The 25,920-nt window shown below is 36.8% G+C and overlaps 3 protein-coding genes across 7 annotated transcripts; 1 reads left to right on the top strand and 2 right to left on the bottom strand.

The window, feature by feature from the left end:
* Positions 1 to 3,070: 3,070 nt before the first annotated feature.
* Positions 3,071 to 10,524, bottom strand: LOC120950235 (ubiquitin-conjugating enzyme E2-18 kDa). Of its 5 annotated transcripts, none has more exons than XM_040368103.2 (5): positions 10,405 to 10,524; positions 9,971 to 10,066; positions 9,737 to 9,859; positions 3,528 to 3,714; positions 3,071 to 3,462 (listed from the first exon to the last, which is right to left on the bottom strand). In XM_040368103.2, exons 1-5 carry the CDS (start codon positions 10,429 to 10,431, stop codon positions 3,311 to 3,313), a joined length of 585 nt encoding a protein of 194 aa, XP_040224037.2. In that variant the 5' UTR covers positions 10,432 to 10,524; the 3' UTR covers positions 3,071 to 3,310. The 5 variants fall into 5 exon arrangements, with proteins under 5 accessions (XP_040224037.2, XP_040224041.2, XP_040224039.2 ...); XM_040368107.2 differs by having other exon boundaries at positions 9,737 to 9,796; XM_040368105.2 differs by lacking the exon at positions 10,405 to 10,524 and adding an exon at positions 10,218 to 10,343.
* Positions 10,525 to 17,253: 6,729 nt separating this feature from the next.
* On the top strand, positions 17,254 to 20,391 carry LOC120949590 (probable ATP-dependent RNA helicase DDX10). The gene has a single exon (XM_040366986.2). It carries the CDS (start codon positions 17,894 to 17,896, stop codon positions 20,177 to 20,179), a length of 2,286 nt encoding a protein of 761 aa, XP_040222920.2. The 5' UTR covers positions 17,254 to 17,893; the 3' UTR covers positions 20,180 to 20,391.
* Positions 20,378 to 22,044, bottom strand: LOC120949591 (palmitoyl-protein thioesterase 1). The gene is made up of 5 exons (XM_040366987.2): positions 21,574 to 22,044; positions 21,348 to 21,493; positions 21,204 to 21,292; positions 20,657 to 21,092; positions 20,378 to 20,598 (listed from the first exon to the last, which is right to left on the bottom strand). The coding sequence occupies exons 1-5, from the start codon at positions 21,695 to 21,697 to the stop codon at positions 20,476 to 20,478; spliced, it is 918 nt and encodes a 305-aa protein (XP_040222921.2). The 5' UTR covers positions 21,698 to 22,044; the 3' UTR covers positions 20,378 to 20,475.
* Positions 22,045 to 25,920: the final 3,876 nt, after the last annotated feature.

The following is a 25,920-nucleotide window of genomic DNA, read 5'->3' as shown; positions in this document are numbered from 1 at the left end:
ATATTTTTTATTTGCCGGTTCAAAGCCCTTTTTCATAAATATTCGTGAAAATGCAAACATTGATTTTGCTCCTATTTTCGGCAGTTTGTTCCTATTTTCGGCAGGCTGTGTTCCTATTTTCGGCAGCGCGAATACGGGTCAGAAAATGTTTGTATCAATGTGAATATGTAAAAAAAAATGTTCAAAACAATTTAACACTCTTACTTTCCTAAGATTGGTATTAAAAAGCACTTTAATTATTAATTTTATGTTGCTTATTTTGGCCCGATTTGACAGCCATTTTGATGCGACGTTTGAACAGAGCAGCCACTGACAGTTTGATGGTTATAGCGTACGGTGCGAACTGGCTTACAAATATTTATTTTTCTCTTAAGTTAGTGCATTTTTTGTCGTAAAATTGGTGATATTTGGAACAAGAAAGGTCATATTATGTGTCGACATACGCATTGTAGTGTTCTGATCAATTTTAAAAGGAATATTCAGCCAAATTCAAAGTGTGTTATTGTTCCGAGTTTCGGCAGGAGCCCACAACATTGAGCTGTCAAAAATGAACATTTACTGTGTACCTATTTTCGGCAGCATTTAAAGTGAAAAATAACCTGTTTATCGTGATTTTAAAATTCCGAACAAGTTAGAATAAATTAAATAAGCATAAAATCTTTAATATACACCACTTTTTCACTGTTTTACTGTTCTGATTCTCTTAATCACAAAACCTGCCGAACGATTGGCTGACAGCAAAGCTGCCGAAAAAAATCACAATTTATTTGATATTTTGGAAAATACGTAATGAAATGGTGTGAAACTTCGTATGTGAATATCAAATAAGTACACTCTCACTACAAAATTGTATTTTGTGAAATTTTTTACCGCATTTGTGCAGAATTTCACGTTTTTAGCTACCCTGCCGAAAATAGGTACACTGCCGAAAACTGGTACAGTTACCCTACAATACGGCCCTACCAGCCAAAATCGTTAATAGATGTCTATTAGCCAGCCCAATAGACAAAGACTGTCTGTCTGTTCATCTGGCTTCTATTAGGTTCACGAATGGGGACGTGTAACGTGTTCACGAATGGGGACAGTAAATATCAAAACCACCAGCAGAAAAAAAATTTAGGGTTCTACGCCATTACATTTGTAGTGCTTTGCGGATGTTTGATGTGAAGAACTTTTTTCGTGTTTATTCCAGATCATTGTTGTGTGTGTAGCCGCGTTTCGAACTCAGTCCAGTGATGATGAAAACTCGTACATCTGTAGTGAGGGATAAAGAGAATTATTCCCATTGGAACGCTAAAAACAGATAAAATGCTTCAGGTTTGTGATTGTGATAATTGTGATACAACTGTTTTTATACATACAAATTGTTTGTGTTGTGAATGCTCATTGAATATGTCAATAATAATCAGAACTGCTATTGTTTTCTTAAACAATATTCATGTGTTGCTGTGTGTTTAGCAGAGTCTTTGAATACTTGGCGTAATATTCCACTTCTTTCTTAAATGTAACTCTTCATCAAATTAGACAATTTCATCCATGTAGACGGGCAATCCTTCTAACAAAACTGCTTAAAGACTGAATTTGGACACTTCTTAGGATATATCATCTAATAACAACTATTAGACTATTATGAGACAGGTTTTTGACAATAAGTCTAATAAGGCTTATTAGACACTTTTTAGACGACTATTAGATACAGGGTTTCACACTTTATCTCAAGACCGCGGGACCCCTTCCCGAATCTGTCTTAGCCAAAGCCAAGACTGCGGTATGATGCTTGAAAACGTTGATGATACCTGAATTCATCGGATGCAATGCTGAATCTGCGGCACATTTCTCGAAACACACTGGTCCGCGCCGAGGACATGCGGTCGAATATTTTTTTACACGGATAACCCTTGTGTACATCAGTGTACTGAAAACAACCTATTATTTTTTTCGTGTTTTTACAAAAAAAAACATTATTTAAACAGTTCAAACTACTTTCTTGACACTTGTGAATATTTTAATTGCAGAAATATGCATTCACTCATTTTATTAAATTGTTTTTTTGGTAAAAACACGAAAAGGATAATTGGGTGTTTCTCATACACTGATGTACACAAAGGTTATCCGTGTAAAAAAAATATTCGACCGCATGTCCTCGGCGTGGACCAGTGTGTTTCGAGAAATGTGCCGCAGATTCAGCATTGCATCCGATGAATTCAGGTATCATCAACGTTTTCAAGCATCATACCGCAGTCTTGGCTTTGGCTAAGACAGATTCGGGAAGGGGTCCCGCGGTCTTGAGATAAAGTGTGAAACCCTGTAAGAAGTCTAATAAATCGTATTAGACACTAAAAAGACAACAATTCGACGAGTCGTCTAGTTACACATGAGCTGTCAATTAATAGATAGTTATTGGGATCCGTTGCCTTTTTATTTCGATTTTGGCTGGTAGGGGGGACCTCGTTCCTACACAATCCTTGACCATAGCCTCACCAAGCGTCATATGTCAAAAGCATCTGCCCATTTTGCTCCAAGCGTAACTGCCCTTTTTGCCCCAATCGTAACTGGCCATTTTTCCCCACGTGCAGCATTTTTGTATACTTGAAATATTAGTAAAAATACGCATTCAATGGCCTTGCTCGCTTCAGACAAATAGTATAGTAAAATCATATCTTTAAAAACATACCATGTACATTTTCCACGCATCCCTGTTACACTGTTTTGAGCTTATTTTCGAAGTGGCAAAAATTACATAAAATGCTTAAGCTTATTTTACATTTTTCTGGGTAGTTTGTAATTTAAGGGTTATAACACTTACGTGATATCCATAAAGCACTCCAATGAATACATTTCGAGCATTGGAATGTATCTTTGCTGTGAAGTTGCCCATTTTGCCCGCTTTCTCTTCTGAATGAGAAAGGCAAATTTGCCAAAACCACAGGAGAATTTGAATTAAGGATTTTTTTTAATAAAATTTTCAGATTGTTGGATTCGATGTAATGTATCTTTGATGTGAAGTTGCCCATTTTGCCCGCTTTCTCTTCTGAATGAGAAAGGCAAATTTGCCAAAACCACAGGAGAATTTGAATTAAGGATTTTTTTTAATAAAATTTTCAGATTGTTGGATTCGACTAAACAGATGTGACGTTCATCGAGTATCAATGATTATCTTATCGTCGCTCAGATAACGCATGTATTTGATTTAAGCGAATGTAAGTATCATCTCCCTAATATCGTTTTACAATTTACAACTGTTTTTTTTTTCAATGATGAACATCCGATGATCTTGATGGTGTAGCATCTAGTATTCACATCTATTATTTTATTCCGGTCGCTTTTCGCTGTGCTTTCTGGTATGTTCTTCGGCATTTTTTGTAAATTTTTTCCTATCTTTTAGAAATTCTTCCGCCAGGTCTGCACGTAAAGGATGTTCAGGTTCGGGATCATTGACCAACTCTATTAACGCCTGAATAACTAGAATGAAAAAGATAATTAAATATTTCCCTTCTGTAATCTTCATTTTTATTATACTTACTAACCTTGGTCTGTTTTTGTTGCCGGTTTCCAATTTTCGGCACTTATAATCGGAAGACAAACTTGACCCTTTTCATCAATATTTGGGTGGTATATTTTGGTTTTAAACGAAATCTTTGGTGGTTTGAATGGGTATTCGGCTGGAAAATTTATCTCTATTCTAAAAGCTCCTTTGTTATAGGGGACGTTATCCTTAGGTAAAGATAGAAAGAAAACTCATTATTGGTTTTATAAACAAATAACGTCGCCAAAACAAACCAGTACTGTTGGCAATGGCAATGCTAAACCGTCGTCAAGCTTAAATTAAAAATAATTCAAGGCCAGATTTGTATAGCCCATGATTTATGAGGAATGTACAGTGGCTTACCGATGAATGGAACACACAAGTATCAGATGATTTACACCTGTTTCCAGATAGGTTCGAATCGCAAACCACCTGCTTCAAATCGCATGGCACTACGATCGAATGCGTACATGCACGGTTGAATCGCGTGCCAGTACGGTTGAATCGTCTTCCACTACGGTCGAATCGTGTACCATTACGATAGAGTTGAACCATTGAATTTCTGAAAGGTAGAGTATAGCAAGCCTTTTGTTTACGTTTGAAAGCTGCTTCCCAACCAGCAAAACCGAAGCTATTGGAAAACTTTCCTGTGTGCCAAAGCGAGAGAGCATGTCTTCTTTCTCTAGATTTTGGACGGCACAACGCCGATCGTGTGGCCTATGAACGAAAAACGGGAGAAGGGGAAACCGATATCCTTCGAGTGACACACACGCATGCATCTGCATGCGTATTCCGCTCAACCGAGACTACACATCTCTCTCGATCTCCCATGATTTTTCTGCTATCGCGCTCATCCGGGTGTTAGGCATCCTCAGTCTGTCCAGAACTTTCACTGTGGAAGGATGTGTTGGAGTGATGTGTGATTTCTTGTGCCCCGTACTTTGCTCGTTTACGTTTTGTGCCGTGTTCCTTCTTCTTCAATTATGAAATTATTTATCCTTGTAAATTTCTAAGGTAAGTTTCTTATCCTCGTGTGTGCTTCAATGGATACATTCAACTAACACTTGTCGTCTAAAAAGTTACAGTGCACGCGCATGTTAATCGACGGTTGCCGATGGAAGGACGGTGTCCGGTTTTAAAATATCAAGGTAAGCGTTTCTATCATCCTATGTGCAAAATGTTGTTTAGTTGTTTTTTTTTAAACACATGGTTTAATTATTGGTTAATTTTCATCAACAGATATCATCACAGCTCTTTCGTAGAAGAGCGCACTTCAAGGATGCATAGGATACGGCTAAACATGCGCAGCACCAGTCCGTGACGTCATTTCCAGACAGGCGCCGGCTGAACACGCGCAGCACCAGTCGAGGATATCCTAGCGCAAAGGGTAGAAGGAAGAACGAAAGGAAGGGTAACAGAAAGCAACCAAAGCATTTGGAAGGGGAGAAGCATCCTGCCGTATACAGAGTGTGAGTGTTCCAAAACGTATGTGGAAAGAGTAACACCAATAAACAGCATGCGAAAGTGTGCATAAAGCAAAAAGAAAAAGCGTCACTACTACAACCAGCAATCCGAAAATATAAGGGGAGGGATAAATACAAATGTATGCGTAAGCAGGACCAGCAATCCAAGCATTTGAATGTGTGCGTCGGTTTGCGCCGTGCTGAAAGTTTTTACTTTAGCTGCTGCTAGTGTAAAAACTTAAGGAAAGCTTAAAGTAAAATTTTTTTACACGGGGCACCTTCGGAAATTGTTGGCTGGGTTTCTTCTTCGCCGATAGCAATTCGTTTGTAAAATACGAATGGTAATTATTCACTGATTATGGATAAAACCCACGAATATTAGTTGTAAACAAGGGTTTTCTCACCAACGAGGAACCATGACTATTCGCTGATAACAAAAATTTTACGTGTAGTCAGTGAACAATTAAATTTTATTAGAATTTTAGAAACGAATTGACATCGGCGAAGAAGGAAGCAGTTTGCAAACGTAAACAAACAGTTTACTATGCTTTACCTTTCAGAATTCCAATGGTAGCGCCACATGATTCAATCCGTAGTGGAACGCGATTCAACCATGGTTGCACGCATTCGATCGTAGTGACATGCGATTCGAAGCAGGCGGTTTGCGATTCGATGCACACGGCACGAGATTCGAACCTAGCTGGAAACAGGTGTAACTACTCCATGCCACGTTGATGAGATGGAAATGTCTATTTACACTATATTTTGTCCACAACAAAAAATAGGCCCAAGGAATGTGTAGGAACGAGGTCAAATATTAACCAAAATCGGATTGGCCATCTTATGTGCCATTTGTCAACGGAGAGCCCTTGAAAATTCATCATACCCTCAAAAATGTATTATTACTTATGAAATACTCATCCTGTAAAATTTATGAACTAATTAACAATTTGGAATGCTGTCTCAGTCAGTCAGTCAGTAATTAACACCGAAAATGCTGTCAGTCGCTGTCAATACATGCTGTCAGATATTTTCTCAGGTGCTTTCTCGGTGTATGTAGAAACGCTCTAACTCGAATTCGCCTAAGGGCCGTGTCTGTGCTCCATCGGATGCGATTTTATCGAAAGGCCTGTCAAAATTTTATATGGGATTTGACAGATAACGTCGGACGTGCGATTTCGTCGTACGACGGAATCAAAAATTTTTGATTTCGTCGGACGCCGCATCCGATTTTATCTGTCAGAGCGTTTCTACATACACCGAGACTGCAGCTGAGAGATGGCTGTGAGAGAATTGACAACCGGTTTCTCACGCCGGTGTGTGTAGAAGCTCCGGAAAGCGCCGAGATGAGACTTTTTAAAATTATGTTGTAAAAATCCATTTGAATCGCTAAAATGAAGTAAAAAAAATTCTTTTACTTTTTAGTAACATTTCTACGATTATTAGACTGCAAAAATACAAACAATAATTGATCGTTCGACATAAACTGCCAATTTATTTTTTTCTCAGCTCCATCGTTCTTTGCATGCTGAGGAGAATTCTCTCACCGAAAATGCTGTCAGTCGCTGTCAAAGCATGCTGTCAGCTTTTTTCTCAGCTGCATTCTCGGTGTATGTAGAAACGCTCTCAAACTAAATGTTTGGTGTTTTGTAGGAGCAATCTCAACTTAATTTTTCATAATCGTTATATTATTAACATCATCCAAATAATCGCAATATGATACGAAAAAGCGTTTGACAGCACGTGCGATAAAATCGCAAGCGATGGAGCACAGACACGGGCCTAACTCGGGTGTCGCGTAACTCGGGGAAAACTGTAATCAACTACAGTGGAACGTCGATTATCCGGGCAGCTCGGGACCGGGCGGTTGCCGGTTAATCGATTTGCACGGATAATGGTCCAAGAAATGTCAAATTCATATAAAAATTAAAAAATCCACTAATTTTATGATTAATTCACCTTGAATCAATCAATAAATCGTTAGTAGAATATTATTTTAATCAATAACTAGGGTAAATGTACCAATAGTGGTGCAATTTGTAGTGGTACCGATGTGTTTTAATGGATTTAAAGTGTCAGGAACGACAATTTCTGAATATTTTAACACATAGCAATTGGAATATGTTTTATCTACGCAATCACAACCATTTTTACCATGAAACACATCAAATTTACGAAAAATTACATATTTTTGTGACTGCTTCGTTGTACCTATAATGGTGGTATGGTTCCTATAGTCGTCGTATTGTGTTCCTATAGTGGTGGTAAACAAAGATGCATCAAAAACGGTGTATAATATCAATGAAACTTAGTTTCGAAGCTGTTTTCGTATGAATAGCAAGGATTAAAAAATGTATAAATTTGCTTGATGAAACTATTCACTAAAGTACTGCATCACACCTGTGGTCAACCTACACCCGGAAGAGTGTGCTTGATTTGAAGTCAATTTATCATTCAGCCAGATAAGCGAATTTTGGCCTGTTTTTGGTAAATTACCTACATAAAAATCATTTCTGTTGCTTATTTTAGTGAAAACAGTACCTCATGCCAAAAATTTCCTCGAAAAAATCTAAAACGACCTGTATTTATTGATTTTATAACTATAACCACTATAGGAACATGCCTGTTTTGTGTACCTATAATGGCACTATGGTAAAAAACACTTAAAAATGCATAAATATGGTCAAAAGGCAAATAATTTTAGTAAAACAATAACATTACATAACAGTTATGTTGAAAAACTAATAATTGCGTGGTTATGTGGTCGTTTAGAACGTTAACAGAAAAATGAGTTTCGTTATGAAATCCTAAGGATTTTGGAAAAATGTTGACCCATTTCACAAAATAATGGATTTTTCGGTCACTAAGTAACGGAATGGCCTCATTTAAATTTTAAACCCTTTGTAAAAGGCTAAAGAACATTTAACACTAACTTGAATAACTTAATTACTTTTAATTTGCCCTATGAACCGCATTTTAGAGCAATAGCACCACTATAGGTACATTTACCCTATAGGTTTAACAACTGTTCATGAACAAAAATAATTTCGAAAACACCACTAGACACTACAGAGCTGCACAAAAAACTGGTTGGCCCTTGACTATCGCAGCAAATGTTCGCTGTACGTTTGAACAGCTGTCACATTTATGCGCACGGTTAAGCCGCCCGCCGGTTAATCCGCCCCCGGATGTACTGTATATATATACAGTGCAGCGCCGTTTATCCGGGCTTCTCGGGACTTGACCTCGCCCGGATATGCGAATAGCACGGATAATGAGTCAAATGATATATTTTATCACCTATTCCTGAATTATTTTTGGAAAATTATCTTATTTTTTGATAAAAGGAACCCAGTTTTTATTAACTTGATGGTTTTCACATAAGAATACAGGCGGTCCCCGAGATACACGGTTATTGGGGACCGAAAACGGCCGAAATATACCGCGTATCTCGAATTTCCGCGTAAGTCGAATCTCGTGGTTTTCAGCTAAAATAATACTAATTTTTGTGTAATTTTGGCAGTAGGGGGCGGTTTTAGTCACTTTATGAATTATTTGATATGATTCTGACTGAATATAACATTTTTAAACCTTTTGAAATAGTTTTTAAAATTGGATGGAAACGGAAATTATTTGGCAATTTACCATTGATGTGTCAAATCAGTACAATTTGCTCAAAGAACTGTCAAATTTAGAAAACCGCGTATCTCCGAATCCGCGTATAAGAGGTACCGTGTATCTCGGGGACCGCCTGTATTTGAAATTTGCCTTGAATTATCGTGTCTTTTGTTATGACAATGTGCTCTTTTAACCGCTTTTTCAAATATCCTCATAACGCAATGTCACCTTTGTATGGAACTGTCATTTCTCAACAGCACGGATACACGGATAGCCGGATAAAAGGTACCCGGATAAACGGCGCTCCACTGTATATATATACAGTCTGTTCCCGAGTTACGCGGTTTCTGTGTTCCCGACGAATCCGCGTAACTCGAATATCCGCGTATGTCCAATTTCACATTTTTTGAATAAAATACTATTCAGTCATCAGATTTTTTTTATTTTGTTTAGTACTTTTATACACTTTATCATTTATTTGATATAATTTGTGCGAAAAATTCTAATATTTCTGGCTTTTAAGCGGTTTCAATTTGTTAGCAAAAATGCAATTCATACTGAACTTGAAGCAAATTGTACTGATTTGACATTTGATCTGTCAAATTTAGAAAATCGCGTATCTCCGAATCCGCGTAAGTCGAGAACCGCGTAACTCGGGAACAGACTGTATGTATGTATGTATGTACGTATGTATGTATGTATGTATGTATGTATGTATGTATGTATGTATGTATGTATGTATATATATATTATATATATATATATATATATATATATATATATATATATATATATATATATATATATATATATATATATATATATATATATATATATATATATATATATATATATATATATATATATATATATATATATATATATATATATATATATATATATATATATATATATATATATATATATATATATATATATATATATATATATATATATATATATATATATATATATATATATATATATATATATATATATATATATATATATATATATATATATATATATATATATATATATATATATATATATATATATATATATATATCAATTTTTATATTTGATGGTTAGGCTATATTTTGGCTGAAAATTCCGTGATTCGACTTACGCGGAAATTAGATAAGCGGTTTTTTGTCGGTTCCCAGTGATAGCGTATCTCGGGGACAGCCTGTAAAGTGAAATCGCGTATTTCGGGGAATGTGTGTGTTTTGTTACAAGGATTTTGGGCTATCTACTCTTCCATTGTGTGTTTGTGTAATTGAAAATATAATTGTACATATAATAAGACTAGAATAATACTACAAGCAAACTCATTGGTTTACTTCACAAGCACAATTCTTACCGGTACAATCAATCCCGTCCAAAGTAGTAAATTTGTTTCATCTACAAGAATGTCACGAAAGGATTTCATGCCTGACGATCGGATGTCTGCCAGTTCCTACAAGAGATGCCAACAGGAAAATCAGATGAAAAAAGAGCCACACAACCATAACATAGAACATTTCGGTGGATGTCCAACTACATGTTAGGAGTAAAAACATCATGTTGATAACGTCGCTTAATTTATAACACTTTAACAAAATTTGTACCATCGAAAATGTATTTAACCATTTAATTGAGTATCAGTTCATCAATCATAACACTGATAACACTGAAGCCGCGCTAAGCCCTCATTCCTATCAATATCATTAATAACTTTAGTTTTATTCTGTTTTTTTACTACACACTTTTAAGCCAACGAAATATCCGAAAGTAATACTACAAAAATCAACTTACTTTTTGCAATCTTCGTGTGGCTGCCATTTTGCTAAGATATATTAAATAAAGGTTGTTATTTCCTGTTTGGCAGCTAGATTATCATCAAATTGAAAGATTCAACCTAATTGCGTTTTATGTCAAGTAAGACACTCCCAATGAGCAAGCCCAGAGTCCATTTACCAACCTAAGTGACATTTGTAAAAAAAATCCATGAAACGAATTCGGGCAGTCTGCGAGCTCGCAGAAATTCCGTTTGTTTACATATATGCATGCGGTAAAGAGAGTTGCAGACTGGTGACATTCATTTGATGAAAAATAATTTTGTTAATTTTATGTTTTTTTAGTTATATATACACATAGATTTTTTAGTTATATATTTTAGTTATATATATATACACATAGACATTGGTGTATACATGCAAATTAATAGATATTTGTATTGATTTAGGTTACAAAAAATCAGTATTTCAAAACAGATTTTAACTCATTTATTTTTGCCTCAATTAATACATTACTGTTTTGTAAATGGTATTTTTAATTTCTGCATAAATTTTGAAATTATTTATCTAAAAAATGTGAATGAAATCAGATTATACAAGAGCTTCCGACTACCATCTACCTAGTCGAAATAAATTCGATCGACAACGAGCGTATGCGATACCAATTGTCGACAAAATTGTCGACTGCTCGATATTTTACATAGGGTTTGTCTACTGGTCGAAACTGACTTTGCGATTTCGATTGCGATCAAATTAACAATTCGTATGCGATGCCAAAGTGAAAGTGCCTATCCAAATCCATATTCCACAAATATTTGTAAAAATGCTGGTTTGGTTCTGCTTTTATTTTTGGCATTTTGTTCCTATTTTTGGCATGCTGTGTTCCGATTTTCGGCAACGCAAATACAGGTCAGAAAATGTTTTAATCAATGTAAATAGGTAAATACAAAATTAGCCAAAAACGCTTATCGGCCAATTTTGGCATGTTAAAGATTGAATTCGCCTTTTGCAGTAGATAAAAAGCATCAAAGTTCCAGGTGGTCCTTCTAAATAGCGCCTAAGCAGCTTCCTTAGGCCAAAAATGCACGGACCGGAATTTCTCGACCGCGGAATTCCACCTGCTGACAAATCCATTTACAAAGTGTCAACGGCAACTTTCCCGAACTGTCATATCCATACATTTTTCAGCAAGCGGAATTCCGCGGCCGCGAAATTCCGGTCCGTGTATTTTCGGCCTTATGCTACAATGCCGGGGATTATTTTTCTTTGTGTTTTATTTTCTAGCAAGCGTCAAGGGCCACCTCGTACCGTTTTCATGCATTAAAAAGCTATAAAGTTCCAAGTTCGGTACGCTTTCTTAACAAGCCTTCAAGTTCCATCGTGAACCATCACATCACACATCAACCTAATCAGCTACAAGGCTCCTGAGAGTACCATGTGCCTGTTCAAAGGCTTAATAGTTCCGCAAAGTACCGTCTATCTCTTAATCAGCCACAACCCAACTAGCCAGCTCATACTTTAACCTTTAAGTTGGCAACCGGATACCCGGGTATTTTTTTCAACTTTAAACTGCCATAACTTTTGATTCATTGCTTTTATTGACCTGAAATTTGCCGTAGCCTCCCAACTTTTAATTTATGATTTTTTGGTGCATAAGTTGTAATTTTAAACAGCCTGTAAGTATTTTATTTTGATTTTTTTTTAACTTTACCACGTAAGTTGGCAACCAGCATACCCGGGTATTCCATACATTTTGTATGTAGAATGACGTTTCTCTTCTACCTCTTTTCGTATTGTGCTTATTTTCGAGTCAAATTCAAGCGATTCCAAATTTCAATATGACCGTTATTTTTATATTAAAATGAAAAAAAAAACTTAATGAATAAATGAAATAGAAGAGAATATATAGTCGGCATTACTTGCTTACAGCATTATAATATAGAAAGCATTGTTTACCTATGAAAATCGTTAATTTTTTGCATCAAAACGTGTGGAATACACGGGTATGCCGGTTGCCAACTTACGTGTGTAAATCTGGTTGCCAACTCTACGGTTAAAGCTGATTTGGGGCTGTTTAACGAAAAATCGTCCCGATGTCGTAAAATTAGAAACATGCATTTTAGCTTTATTACCATAGCAATGGATCCTATATTGCGCAAAATTTTGTTTACGTTTTTCACGAACCTCAAGTTTTGTCACTTTTCTTCTTTGGCACAACAACCCAAATAGCCAGCTCGTACTTTATAGCTGATTTAGGACTGTTTAACGAAAAATCGTTCCGATGTCGTACTTTGTGGCTGATTAACAGATAGGCGGTACTTTGCGGAACTATGGAGCTTTTTCACAGGTACATGGTACTCTTTGGAACTTTGCGGCTGATTAGCACTATGTGTAGGGTTCATAATAGAACTTGAAGGCTTGTTAAGAAAGAGTACAGGCGGTCCCCGAGATACACGGTTAATGGGGACCGAAAACGGCCAAAATATACCGCGTATCTCGAATTTCCGCGTAAGTTGAATCTCGTGATTTCCAGCTAAAATATCACAAATTTTCGTGTAATTTTGGCAGTAGGGGGCGGTTTTAGTCACTTTATGAATTATTTGATATGATTCTGACTAAATATAACAGTTTTAAACCTTTTGAAAAAGTTTTTAACATTGGATCGAAACGGAAATTATTTGGCAATTTACAATTGATGTGTCAAATCAGTACAATTTGCTCAAAGAACTGTCAAATTTAGAAAACCGCGTATCTCCGAATCCGCGTATAAGAGGTACCGTGTATCTCGGGGTCCGCCTGTACTTAACTTGGTGGAACTTTATAGCTTTTTAATGCATGACATCGGTTCAAGGTGACTCTTGTCAAAGTGTCAAAGACGGACGCCGGCAATAATCTCAATGCTGCTGTACAAGTTAGATTCGTTAATTGAAGAATGAATATTGAGTGAAGTGATTGTGAATTATCAGTGATTTGTGTAAAATTGTGTGTAATTCATCAATACAAAAGATTTAGAAATATACATATGTTTTTAAACGAAACAAATCTTGTTGTTTATTTCATCGATGACGCTTGCTTGAAAATAAAACACAAAGAAAAATAATCCCTGGCATCGTGGCATAAGGAAGCTGCTTAGGCGCTGTTTGAAAGACTCACATAGAACTTTGATGCTGTTTATCTACTGCAAAAGGCGAATTAGAGCAGCGATCTTTAGCGTGCCAAAATGAGCTGCTTAAGCAATCCTGGCTATTTGGGAACCGTCGTCAGTCAAGGCCTGCCCGTATCCACTAGTGAAGTGAGCTTGGCTTTCAGTGACTTTTTGTTACCATAGCAGGATAGTCAGTCCTACGTATGGAGGCACGGTCTATACGGGGTTTGAACCCACGACGGGCATGTTGTTAAGTCGTACGAGTTGAAGACTGTACCATCAGACCGTCCCATTTGTCACTTTTAGTGAACTTTATTTCTTGGCTGGTCAAGGCAAGGATAATGTATTTAGAAGGTTGATGTTTATCGCTTTGCTGTGTGATATTGTGGGAGACATCTGTCACTCTCTGCAATTTCATTACCCTGCACCAGCCCAAGGTGTTTTAAAATGACAAGGTGAAGTTGTTCAGAGCAAAATGACATTTCTCGACTTGACATAACTATTCCGGTGGCTCCCGTGTAAAAATCGTGGATAGCTGATGCGAGGTAGTGAAATTTGTATGCAATGAGTGACAGCCCAAGTGCCACAAATCCACTAAACGACCACTAAACGCCTTCTAAACGACTCAAGCTCTCTACCTAAACGGAATATAGAAAGACTTCGTTTAGCAGACGGCAAACGACTCATGCATTCTAAAAATAGCGAAAAAGCTGGTGGCGCTCTCTGTTGGTGGGATACCCCAACCAGTGGAGCTTCATCGCTTGGAGGAGAGCTTTCTCATTTCCTCTGTACTGTTGTATGGTTTCGCATTGAAGTTATGCATCGCTAGAACCAGAACGGCGATACGACTGTTTAAATACTAAACTCCAACGGAAACCATCAGCACTGAAGCAAGTGAGATTTGAGTAATGGTCGTTGGTGTTGATACCCACGTATCTGACCACACGACCATTCATGTAGATTTTTGCTCGGAAATTAAGAAGGCTATTTAGGTCATGATAAGATGAAACTTGTCGAAACACATTGCAAGAAAAGGATAGCAATATAATGATGAGTTGTAATACGCCATCTATTGATCAAACCAATTAAGCTGTGGAGCTTTCATTTTTTTTCGATGGATATTCAATTTTCCATTCGTTTAAGCTTAATCTTTGGCGCTTGGGTAGACATCAATATAATGTGTAAAATGCCGATTTATGGAGTGTGGATGCAAAATACAAATTTTTAGTGCTAAACAATTGTTTATTAAACGAAAACAATTCATTTATCATTTTCAAATAAAAGCAACATTCGTCGCATTTCATAACTGCCGTCGATCCTGGTTTTGTGCTTTTTTCTAAAGCCTCGATGCCCAATTGTTCTACATGACGACTCCTCCTTTCTACCCACTTTGACCTTGCCGGAGCCCCGGGAACAGTTATGTCAAGTCGAGAAATGTCATTTTGCGCAGAACTTCACCTTGTCATTTTAACCGTAGCAATAGACGATGCGCAATCTCAGATTGCGCATATATTCGTTTTATCAAAATATATGTCATTTCGCGTAGCCAACCCTGAGCTATAAACGTCATTTCCATACAATTTCAGATTGCGCCAAGATTGCGCATAAATTTTCAAGATTATATGTCCGAGATATATAAATATTTTTTGACAGATAAATATATCAAACCGACCCGTTTGACAGATAAATATATGCGCAATCTGAGATTGCACATCGTCTATTGCTACGGTAAAACACCTCTCTCAACAATTTCACCTTGTCATTTTAAAACACCTTGGGTCAAGGTTACCGAATTTTGACAAAAACTCACCGTTCCGTAGCAAGGTGTAATAAATGACAAGGTGAAGTTGTTCAGAGCAAAATGACATTTCTCGACTTGACATTTCTCTTCCGTGGGCTCCGGTATAAAAATCGTGGAGGGCTGGTGCGGGGTAATGAAATTTGTATGGAGAGAATGACAGATGTCCCTCACAATGTCGCCCAGCAAAAACGATAAAAATCAATCTTCTAAATACATTATCCTTGGTTCCGTAGCAATAGACGATGCGCAATCTCAGATTGCGCCAAGGTGTTATAAATGACAAGGTGAAGTTGTTCAGAGCAAAATGACATTTCTCGACTTGACATTTCTCTTCCGTGGGCTCTGTTATAAAAATCGGGGAGGGCTGGTACGGGGTAGTGAAATTTGTATGCAGAGAGTGACAGATGTCCCTCACAATGTCGCCCAGCAAAAACGATAAAAATCAACCTTCTAAATACATTATCCTTGGATTGCGTATATAGTTATCGGTCAAACGGATCGGTTTGATACATTTATCTGTCAAAAAAAAAATATACATCTCGGACATATAACCCAAGGTGGATTTAAAAATATCAGGTGGTGGACTCTAGTGCATTTTGACAATTCGTCACTTGACGTAAGGTCCCCAGGATTCAAACTTTGTTTACATTAATTTAATTTTGATCATATAATTTATCTACCCCATTTTTTCGATTAAATATTCTTTAAAAATATATTTTGGACTTCGCGAGTTCTTATTTAACATTAAAACATGGATTAAAGTGTGTAATTTTGTGTTATTCCTTGAAATTTTTCTATGATTCATTGTGTTTTCGACATTTTTGATGATAAAAATTAAGAAAGCATTTTTTTTCAAATTTCAATTAATTCCTCATTATCTACGAGCCGCATGGACAATTTACGTGAGGTTAGAACTCTTACCAACATGATTTTAATTTTCGTACATAAAAAACTCATCAAATCTTTTGTGAATATATCTCATTTTTTATTAAACCAATAGACACACAAAAATGCACATAATAACAAAGAAATCTTATCTATTTGCTAAGCTTTGTGTGCGGAAACAAATGTTTAACGGTTCTAAAATGACGTAAAATCCCTCAACTATGGCGATCCCCCAAAGCCCCTAGTCGACCACCTGATATTTTTAATCCACCTTGATATACCTTGAAAATTTATGCGCAATCCAAGGTGGATTAAAAATATCAGGTGGTTGATAAGGGCTTTTGTGGGGTCGCCATAGTTGAGGGACTTTACGTCTTTTTAAAACCGTTTAACATTTGTTTCCGCACACAAAGCTTAGCAAATAGAAAAGATTTCTTTGTTATTATGTGCATTTTTGTGTGTCTATTGGTTTAATAAAAAAATGAGATATATTCACAAAAGATTTGATGAGTTTTTTATGTACGAAAATTAAAATCATGTTGGTAAGAGTTCTAACCTCACGTAAATTGCCCATGCGGCTCGTAGATAATGAGGAATTAATGTGAAAATTGAAAAAAATAATGATTTCTTAGTTTTTATCATCAAAAATGTCGATAACACAACGAATTATAGAATAAATTCACGGAATAGCACAAAATAACACATTTTAATCCATGTTTTAATGTTAAATAAGAACTCGAAAAGTCCAAAATATATTTTTAAAGAATATTTAATCGAAAAAATGGGGTAGATAAATTATATGAACAAATGTAATAACTGTGTTTACAAGTTTGAATCCTGGGGACCTTACGTCAAGTGACGAATTGTCAAAATGCACTAAGATCCACCACCTGATATTTTTAAATCCACCTTGGTGTGGCACCAAGGACCGTAAAGATATCAGGTCAAGTTCAAGGACCGTAAAGATATCAGGTCAAGTTATAAGCCCGTTTTGACAGCTAGGTGGAAGAAGAATCGACGAAGAAAACTGACAGTTAGTTTGCCGCTTTTGGCGAACGCTTCAAGTTCTCGAAGAAAAATTTCCATTTTAAATTACGAACTGTGTTCTAATAAACTAAAATATTCACCCAAATTGATCTCCACCAAATATTGACCATGCAAAACGTAAACAATCCATCAATACATATACAAGCGGAAAACCATCTGTCAAAATCGGAGCCCAGGGGGGGGATCGCCAAAAGCGCTATAACTACACCTCATTATACATTCCACCTTGGTCAAGTTATAAGCCCGTTTTGACAGCTAGGTGGAAGAAGAATCGACGAAGAAAACTGACAGTTAGTTTTCCGCTTTTGGCGAACGCTTCAAGTTCTCGAAGAAAAATTTCCATTTTAAATTACGAACTGTGTTCTAATAAACTAAAATATTCACCCAAATTGATCTCCACCAAATATTGACCATGCAAAACGTAAACAATCCATCAATACATATACAAGCGGAAAACCATCTGTCAAAATCGGAGCCCAGGGGGGGGATCGCCAAAAGCGCTATAACTACACCTCATTATACATTCCACCTTGTGTGGCACGTAATGATTTCTTCTTTATTAGCTGTCAGAGCTCGGTGTGATTTTGAAAGCTGTTCCAGACTAGTCCACGTTTTCATTGTAACTCCGCAATGTCTAATACCAAATATGTTAATTTTGCTAGAAGAAACAAGTGTAATGTGTTCAAAGTTAATAATAATCGCATTTCAAAACATGATGCCATCGGTGATGCGAATGAAAAATGTTTTCCTCACAAAACGAAATCGAAACGCTCTATAATGCATATTACAGTTACGGAAGAGGAAGAGGAAATCCAAATGCTGCATAGACGCTACAATGACAAATTCTCAGTTTCTAAAGTTATTGAAACGTTCCAAGATTTTCCGCTCTCAAAGAAAACCTTAGCTGGATTAGCCGAAGCAGATTTCACTAGACCCACCGTCATTCAACGGGAATCTATATTGCCTGCTATATTCGGTAAAGATATTCTCGCGGCAGCGAAAACGGGTAGTGGAAAGACATTAGCTTTTATCATCCCTATCCTCGAACGATTATTCGTGGAGAAATGGACCCGCATGGATGGTTTAGGAGCTCTCATAATAACACCAACACGTGAACTGGCTGTACAGATTTACGAAACTATGACACAGGTCGGACGGCATCACGATTTTACCATTGGTCTTCTTATTGGAGGTCAAAATCTCAAATACGAGCGAAATCGCCTGCACAATCTGAACATAATAATCGGCACTCCCGGTCGTCTGTTACAACATATGGATCAAAATCCTTTATTTGATACAACAAACTTGAAAATATTGGTACTGGATGAAGCTGACAGATGCTTGGATATGGGATTCTCGGCTACAATGGATTCCATCATCGAAAATCTTCCAGAAGTACGACAAACTGTATTGTTTTCTGCAACACAAACGAATTCTGTTCGTGATTTAGCCAGAGTGAAACTAGTGAACCCTGTTCAAATTGCTCCACACGAGCATGAACAAATCGCCACACCGGCGAAATTACAGCAAAGCTACGTTGTAGTTGATCTTGCTAACAAACTGACCATGCTTTGGTCATTCCTGCAAACCCATCCTAAACAAAAAGTTATAGTATTTTTTTCCACTTGCAAACAGGTGAAATATTTCTACCAGGTATTTAAGAAGCTTCGTCCGACCTCTTTACTGTTACCATTGTATGGGGGAATGAACCAAGAAAAGCGTAACAAAATATATGGTGATTTTTGCAAAAAGAAAACAAATGTATGCTTGTTAGCCACAGATGTAGCATCGCGTGGGCTGGACTTCCCTAAGGTTAACTGGGTGGTTCAAATTGATTGCCCCGAAGACGTTGCCCAGTACATACATAGAGCCGGACGAACTGCAAGGTTGAATACAAGTGGTGAAAATTTACTCGTTTTGCTCCCGCACGAGGTAGATCCAATGTTAGATTCTCTAGAAAAGAACAAAATACCTATTAAGCAGATTAAAATTGATGAACGTCAGTTATTTTCACCACTGCTGAAAATCCAATCACTGCTTGCCCAATCCCCAGAATTAAAAGAGAGTGCAAAACGAGCTTTTGTTGCATACATCAAATCAATAGCCCTGATGAAGAATAAGGAAGTGTTTCAATTGCACAATTTAAATTTAGATGAGTTTGCAAACTCTTTAGGATTGAGTAACACTCCGCGTGTACGTTTTGTTTCTCGTACGTTGGAAAGGAAACGAAGTAAAATCTTAAATACTTCCGATTCTGAAAGTAAAATCAAAATTACTGGCATCGAAACTAAGGATAGCAGCGATGAAGAACAAGATCTGGATGATTTTCTACGAATTAAACACATTCATAATAGTTCACATTGCTTTGCATCGGATGATCTACAGGCTTCCAATGTTACTACTGAATCAGAAGATGTAAAAAAGATACAAAAAAAACGAATATCTAAGGTCAAGCTAGTAAAGAAGTCCCTACATATGAGTAAACGAATCGTGTTTGATGAAGATGGTGCCCCGGTTAATACAAACGGTGAGCAATCGAACAAGTTCTACGATTTGAAAGATGCACGGTTTAGACTAGAACAACAAGATGCGGATGATAAAAAGCGTTATAAAGCATTAAAGAAAGCAAAAAGAATGATTATAAAAGAAAAGGAACGTAAAAGGCAAGTTGACGATTCTTGTGTTCTGGCTGATGATTTTGGCAGCGAAAGCGAAAATAGCGTTTCACTTGATTGGCTTCCTGATCCGGATAAAGTGTATGGAAAAAGAAATCATAATGGAAAACAAGTAGATTATAAACACGCTTCAGGAAGCTATGATTTTAAAGATACAGTCAAAAGAATACGTGTACTTCAAAATGCTCAAGCATTGTCCTTAAATGATACAGAACAACTGGCCATTAATTTGCTAAAATAGTATTTCCGACGATCGTGTCAAATCAGAACATAATAGTGGTCTCTCCAACAACGAAGTAAAAAAATACAAGTATGCAACGGAATGTTGATTCAATGATCTTTTGTTTTTCTTTTTTGTAAATGGTGTGTGTCTTACAAATATGTTTCAATAGTAGTGGGTAATTTATAGTTGATAACATCGTTTCTGAACTAATAAACATTTAACAGATTATAGCTGAAGTATTTTATTTGTATACGATACATTCTACAAATTCGCTTTCAGATATATTCAGCATTGAAATCCTACTCATGATTCAGTTATTTCAAATAACTAAAGAGATTTTCTCTAAACCATTCTTTCGTAAATTGAAGATGATTGCCCTCACACTCGAGAAATACGATTTTATTTTGATCGTCCATCTTTTTTAGACCAAGTCGATCCTGAAAAAAAGTAAGTAGAATTAAATTTGTGGCGGGCGAAAAGTAGATGTTACTTTACCTCGATATAGATATTGGTTTCCTTGAGGCCCTGTATTTCTTTATCCTGTCCAGGTTTGTAATAACCAAACCATTGGGTTTGTAATGGTTGAACTATGCTATCATTATTAAATTGAACCATTACAAATTTATTCAATTTTTGTAAATTTTTCACATAGGTTTTGTTGATGAACTGCTCGTTATTAATATCCGCTAAAAATGTGCTAGAAGTTCTGTATTTACTTTCATTCAGCGGATCATGCCAATACGTGGCTTGAACGAGAAAATTTTGCATCAAATCTGTATATGCGGCATAGTTTAGAAGCAGCCGAAACCGTTCACATGTTCGACTGCTTATTGAAGGACAGTTTGGTAATCCAAAAACCCCCTGATGTTGACCACCCAATGTAATCAAATTATGTATGCGTAGAGTTGAACATCTTTGCACCAGTGCTCGCCTGGAAGTTACCAATTTCATCCTTAATGGTCGTATTATATACATGCCTTCATACGCGAATAATTAAGGGACGGGCGTGACATGAATTACAAACATACAACTCAATACTCACAAAAACTGACTTCCCTGAGAAAATCCAATAGCATTGAATCCACCCTTCAATTGAGCATCCGTGCTTAGATCTTCACAAACCATATTGACCTGTATTAAAGTGCGATTATTAATCTGTAGGGAACACTGTTTGTTCGAATGTTACCTGTTGATTGGGATGAATTAAGTAACCACTTTTAAAATCTTCAGTTATAGAATTTCCGATTTCAATCGATTTTACGTAAACATTGATTTCAGATTCTAGAAATTTTGTCACACCGCCCAAACTGAACGGAAAGCAACATGTATCACCTGAAGATTAAAAACAAACAAATACAAATTACAAAAAAAAAAAATCAAACAAATCCAACATAACTTCTTGCATAACTTACCCATGCCGTGCCACAAAACAATAGGTAATTTCTCACTAGAAACTTGCACTTTTGTTGTGAGTGCAATGAAGTAGAAAATAACCACTTCAAATCTAGTATGTCGCATGTTTATGCAGTCACACATCAATTGTGAGACCAAAATGAACTTGGTGTTTGTCTTATCAACGTTTGTTATTAGTTTACTTTTAATTAGATTTTCATGAATTTTAAAATCACGGATGAATAAGAAAGAGCTCTTCTAAACTATACCACACTAGACACTAAATAGTTGCTTTAAGTAAATATGTTCTGCGGGCCTAGAGGCTAAAGAACTCCGCTGGAGCCAAAGACTCTCTAAACTAATCCAACAACTACAACAATGTTCTTCGGACCGATCCGCTTCATACCATTAAACTGAATAGATGTCACTTATACGATCTTTGTTTTTATAAAGCCGTAAACACACGTTACCGTGCAACCAGACATCCCGCCAAATATAATCGCGCCGTGATAAGGCCTTATTAGACGGAGGAAAATACCGTCATTTCTCGATTGGCATTTATCTGTCAAACTAAGACTTTGGCACAAAAATCCCTCTCGTACAAGGACCGTAAAGATATCAGGTCAAGTTATACAGGGTTTCCTAGCCAATCCGGCATCGTCAAAGCGTTATCGGTCGCCGTAAATACTGTTGCGGGCGTCGTAAACCCTCAATTGGGCACTGTCATTTCTATTCGGGCCTTGTGAAGTATGAATCGGGCAAAGTACAGAATGAATTGGGCCTACTTTATATTTTGTTGCTTTCTAGCTGTAAAACAATAGTTTTTTGCTAGTAGTTGAACTGATATGTAAGAAAATTCACTATTTTTAAGTTTAATCGCATAAAAAATTATTCAAATTCCTTTTTTTAAATTTTTAATTCAAACCCGTACAATGCAATTTGGTTTTACAGTGGAGCGCTGTTTATCCGGGACTTGACGTCGCACGGATAAGCGAATAACACGGATAATGAGTCATATGATATATTTTATCACCAACTCATGGTGATTTTTTGGAAATTTTTCTTATTTTTAATAAAAATAACCCAGTTTTTATTAAGTTCATGTTTTTCGAAAGAGAATTTTTAAAATTTGCCATGAATTGCAGTGTTTTTTTGTTATGACAATGTGCTTTTTCAAATATCCTCCTCATAACCCAATGTCACTTTTGTATTGAACTGTCATTTCTCAACAGCACGGATAAACGGAAAGCCGGATAAAAGGTATCCGGATAAACGGCGCTCCACTGTATATTTTTTAAAAAATATAATATGTTTGGTGATTTAATTAGGTAAACATTTTAAAATAATACATAATAAGTTAAACAACATACAAAATACGTATTTTTAAACAACTTGATGGATCAAACACACCGAAGCTATCGACACCTTCAACAGTAGGACACTTTCATTCTGTACTATGCCCGATTCATACTTTACAAGGCCCGAATAGAAATGACAGTGCCCAATTGAGGGTTTACGTCGCCCGAAAAAGTATTTACGGCGACCAATAACGCTTTGACGATGCCGGATTGGCTAGGTAAACCCTGTAAGCCCGTTTTGGCAGCTAGGTGGAAGAAGACCCAAGCGCCACAGATTAAGCTTAAACGACTGGAAAATTGAATATCCATAGAAAAAAAATGAAAGCTCCACAGCTTCATTGGTTTGATCAATAGATGGCGTATTACAACTCATCATTATATTGCTATCCTTTTCTTGTAATGTGTTTCGGCAAGTTTCATCTTATCATGACCGATATAGCCTTCTAACTTTCTGAGCAAAAATCTATATGAATGGTCGTGTGGTCAGATACGTGGGTATCAACACCAACGACCATTACTCAAATCTCACTTGTTTCAGTGCTGGTGGTTTCCATTGGAGTTTAGTATTTAAACAATCGTATCGCCGTTCTAGTTCTAGCGATGCATAACTTCAATGCGAAACCATACAACAGTACAGAGGAAATGAGAAAGGTCTCCTCCAAGCGATGAAGCTCAACTGGTTGGGGTATCCCACCAACAGAGAGCGCCACCTGCTTTTTTGCTATTTTTAGAATGCATGAGTCGTTTGCCGTCTGCTAAACGAAGTCTTTCTATATTCCGTTTAGGTAGAGAACTTGAGTCGTTTAGAAGCCGTTTAGTGGTCGTTTAGTGGATTTGTGGCACTTGGGGAATCGACGAAGAAAACTGACAGTTAGTTTTCCGCGTTTGGCGAACGCTTCAAGTTCTCGAAGGAAAGTTTCCATTGGAAATCACGGGCTGTGTTCTAATTAATTAAAATATTCACCCAAATTGATCTCCACCAAATATTGACCATGCAAAACGTAAAAAATCCATCAATACAGGCGTCCCCCGAGTTACGACCCCCTCGAGTTACGACGATTCGCAGTTACGACGATTTTAATTTTGACAGTTTAAAGTTGTCATTGAAATGAAATTGATATATTTTTTGAATTTCTGTGCTGATAATCGTTACAAACACATTTCCACAGAATTCACAACTCCCCAGTCTTGAATATCTATATCGTATAAATTTTACCCCAAAAGCCGTTTACAAATTATCGTACATTATTTGAAATAAAATACTAGATTTCATTGATTCCTACTCTACAATTTTGGTTATACACTTTAAGTTCACAGATATTCGACGTACGACTATTTCGACTTACACCTTGCTTTGGGACATTTTTTCAGTCCCAAATACAGGCGGTCCCCGAGATACACGGTACCTCTTATACGCGGATTCGGAGATACGCGGTTTTCAAAATTTGACAGATCTTTGAGCAAATTGTACTGATTTGACACATCCATTGTGAAATACCAAATAATTTCCGTATTGATCGAATGTAAAATACCATTTAAAAAGGTTTAAAACTGTTCAATTCATTAGAAACATATCAAATAATTAATTTGGTGACTAAAACCACCCCCTACTTGCAAGATTGCACGAACATTAGTGATATTTTGGCTGGAAATCACGAGATTCGACTTACGCGGAAATTCGAGATACGCGGTATTTTGCGACCGTTTTCGGTCCCCAATAACCGTGTATCTCGGGGACCGCCTGTACAGTCGTAACTCGGGGGACACCTGTACATATACAGGCGGTCCCCGAGATACACGGTACCTCTTATACGCGGATTCGGAGATACGCGGTTTTCTAAAATTGACAATTCTTTGAGCAAATTGTACTGATTTGACACATCAATTGCAAATTGCCAAACAATTTCCGTTTTGATCGAATGTTAAAAACTATTTCAAAAGGTTTAAAACAGTTATATTCAGTCAGAATCATATCAAATAATTCATAAAGTGACTAAAACCGCCCCCTACTTGCAAAATTACACGAAAATTAGTGATATTTTAGCTGGAAATCACGAGATTCGACTTACGCGGAAATTCGAGATACGCGGTATTTTGCGGCCGTTTTCGGTTCCCATTAACCGTGTATCTCGGGGTACAAGCGGAAAACCATCTGTCAAAATCGGAGCCCAGGGGGGGATCGCCAAAAGCGCTATAACTACAGGCGGTCCCCGAGATACACGGTACCTCTTATACGCGGATTCGGAGATACGCGGTTTTCAAAACTTGACAATTCTTTAAGCAAATTGTACTGATTTGACACATCAATTTTAAATTGCCAAATAATTTCCGTTTTGATCGAATGTTAAAAACTATTTCAAATGGTTTAAAACTGTTATATTCAGTAAGAATCATATCAACTAATTCATAAAGTAACTATAACCTCCCCCTACTTGCAAAATTACACGAACATTAGTGATATTTTAGCTGGAAACCACGAGATTCGACTTACGCGGAAATTCGAGATACGCTGTATTTTGTGGCCGTTTTCGGTCCCCATTAACCGTGTATCTCGGGGACCGCCTGTACACCTCATTATACCGTCCAAATAGACGTACAGCGAGAACGTCGCGCGCGACGACATTGCGCGCAACAAAAAGTAGCTAAATTTTGCAAACAGAGCTACTCGTCGCGTGGAACAATTTTGCTTCAACCAAAATAATCGAATTATCTAGTTTTTTTACAAGCCAGATTAATGCCAAACACAAAAAATTAGATTTTAACATATTTTAACCTATTTTTGTGTGTTTTCAAATATAAGACAAGTTGGTTGACTGAGTCAAATTAGCTACTTTGATCTACACAGAGTGAAATTTTGAGCTATATTTCGTCACGCGCGACGTTGTCGCTCTATGTCTATTTGGACGGTAATGGACCTTGGTCTTAGCATAAAGTGTGTTATTACACTTACCCGGCGCTCTAGCACCAATCGAACACGACATCAAACCAAGGATAATGTATTTAGAAGGT

The sequence above is a fragment of the Anopheles coluzzii genome, chromosome 2 (genome assembly GCF_943734685.1).
Source record: "Anopheles coluzzii chromosome 2, AcolN3, whole genome shotgun sequence".
Lineage (NCBI taxonomy): Eukaryota > Metazoa > Arthropoda > Insecta > Diptera > Culicidae > Anopheles > Anopheles coluzzii.
The sequence above is the reverse complement of the archived record's forward strand: the minus strand, read 5'-3'. Positions and strand labels throughout refer to the sequence as shown.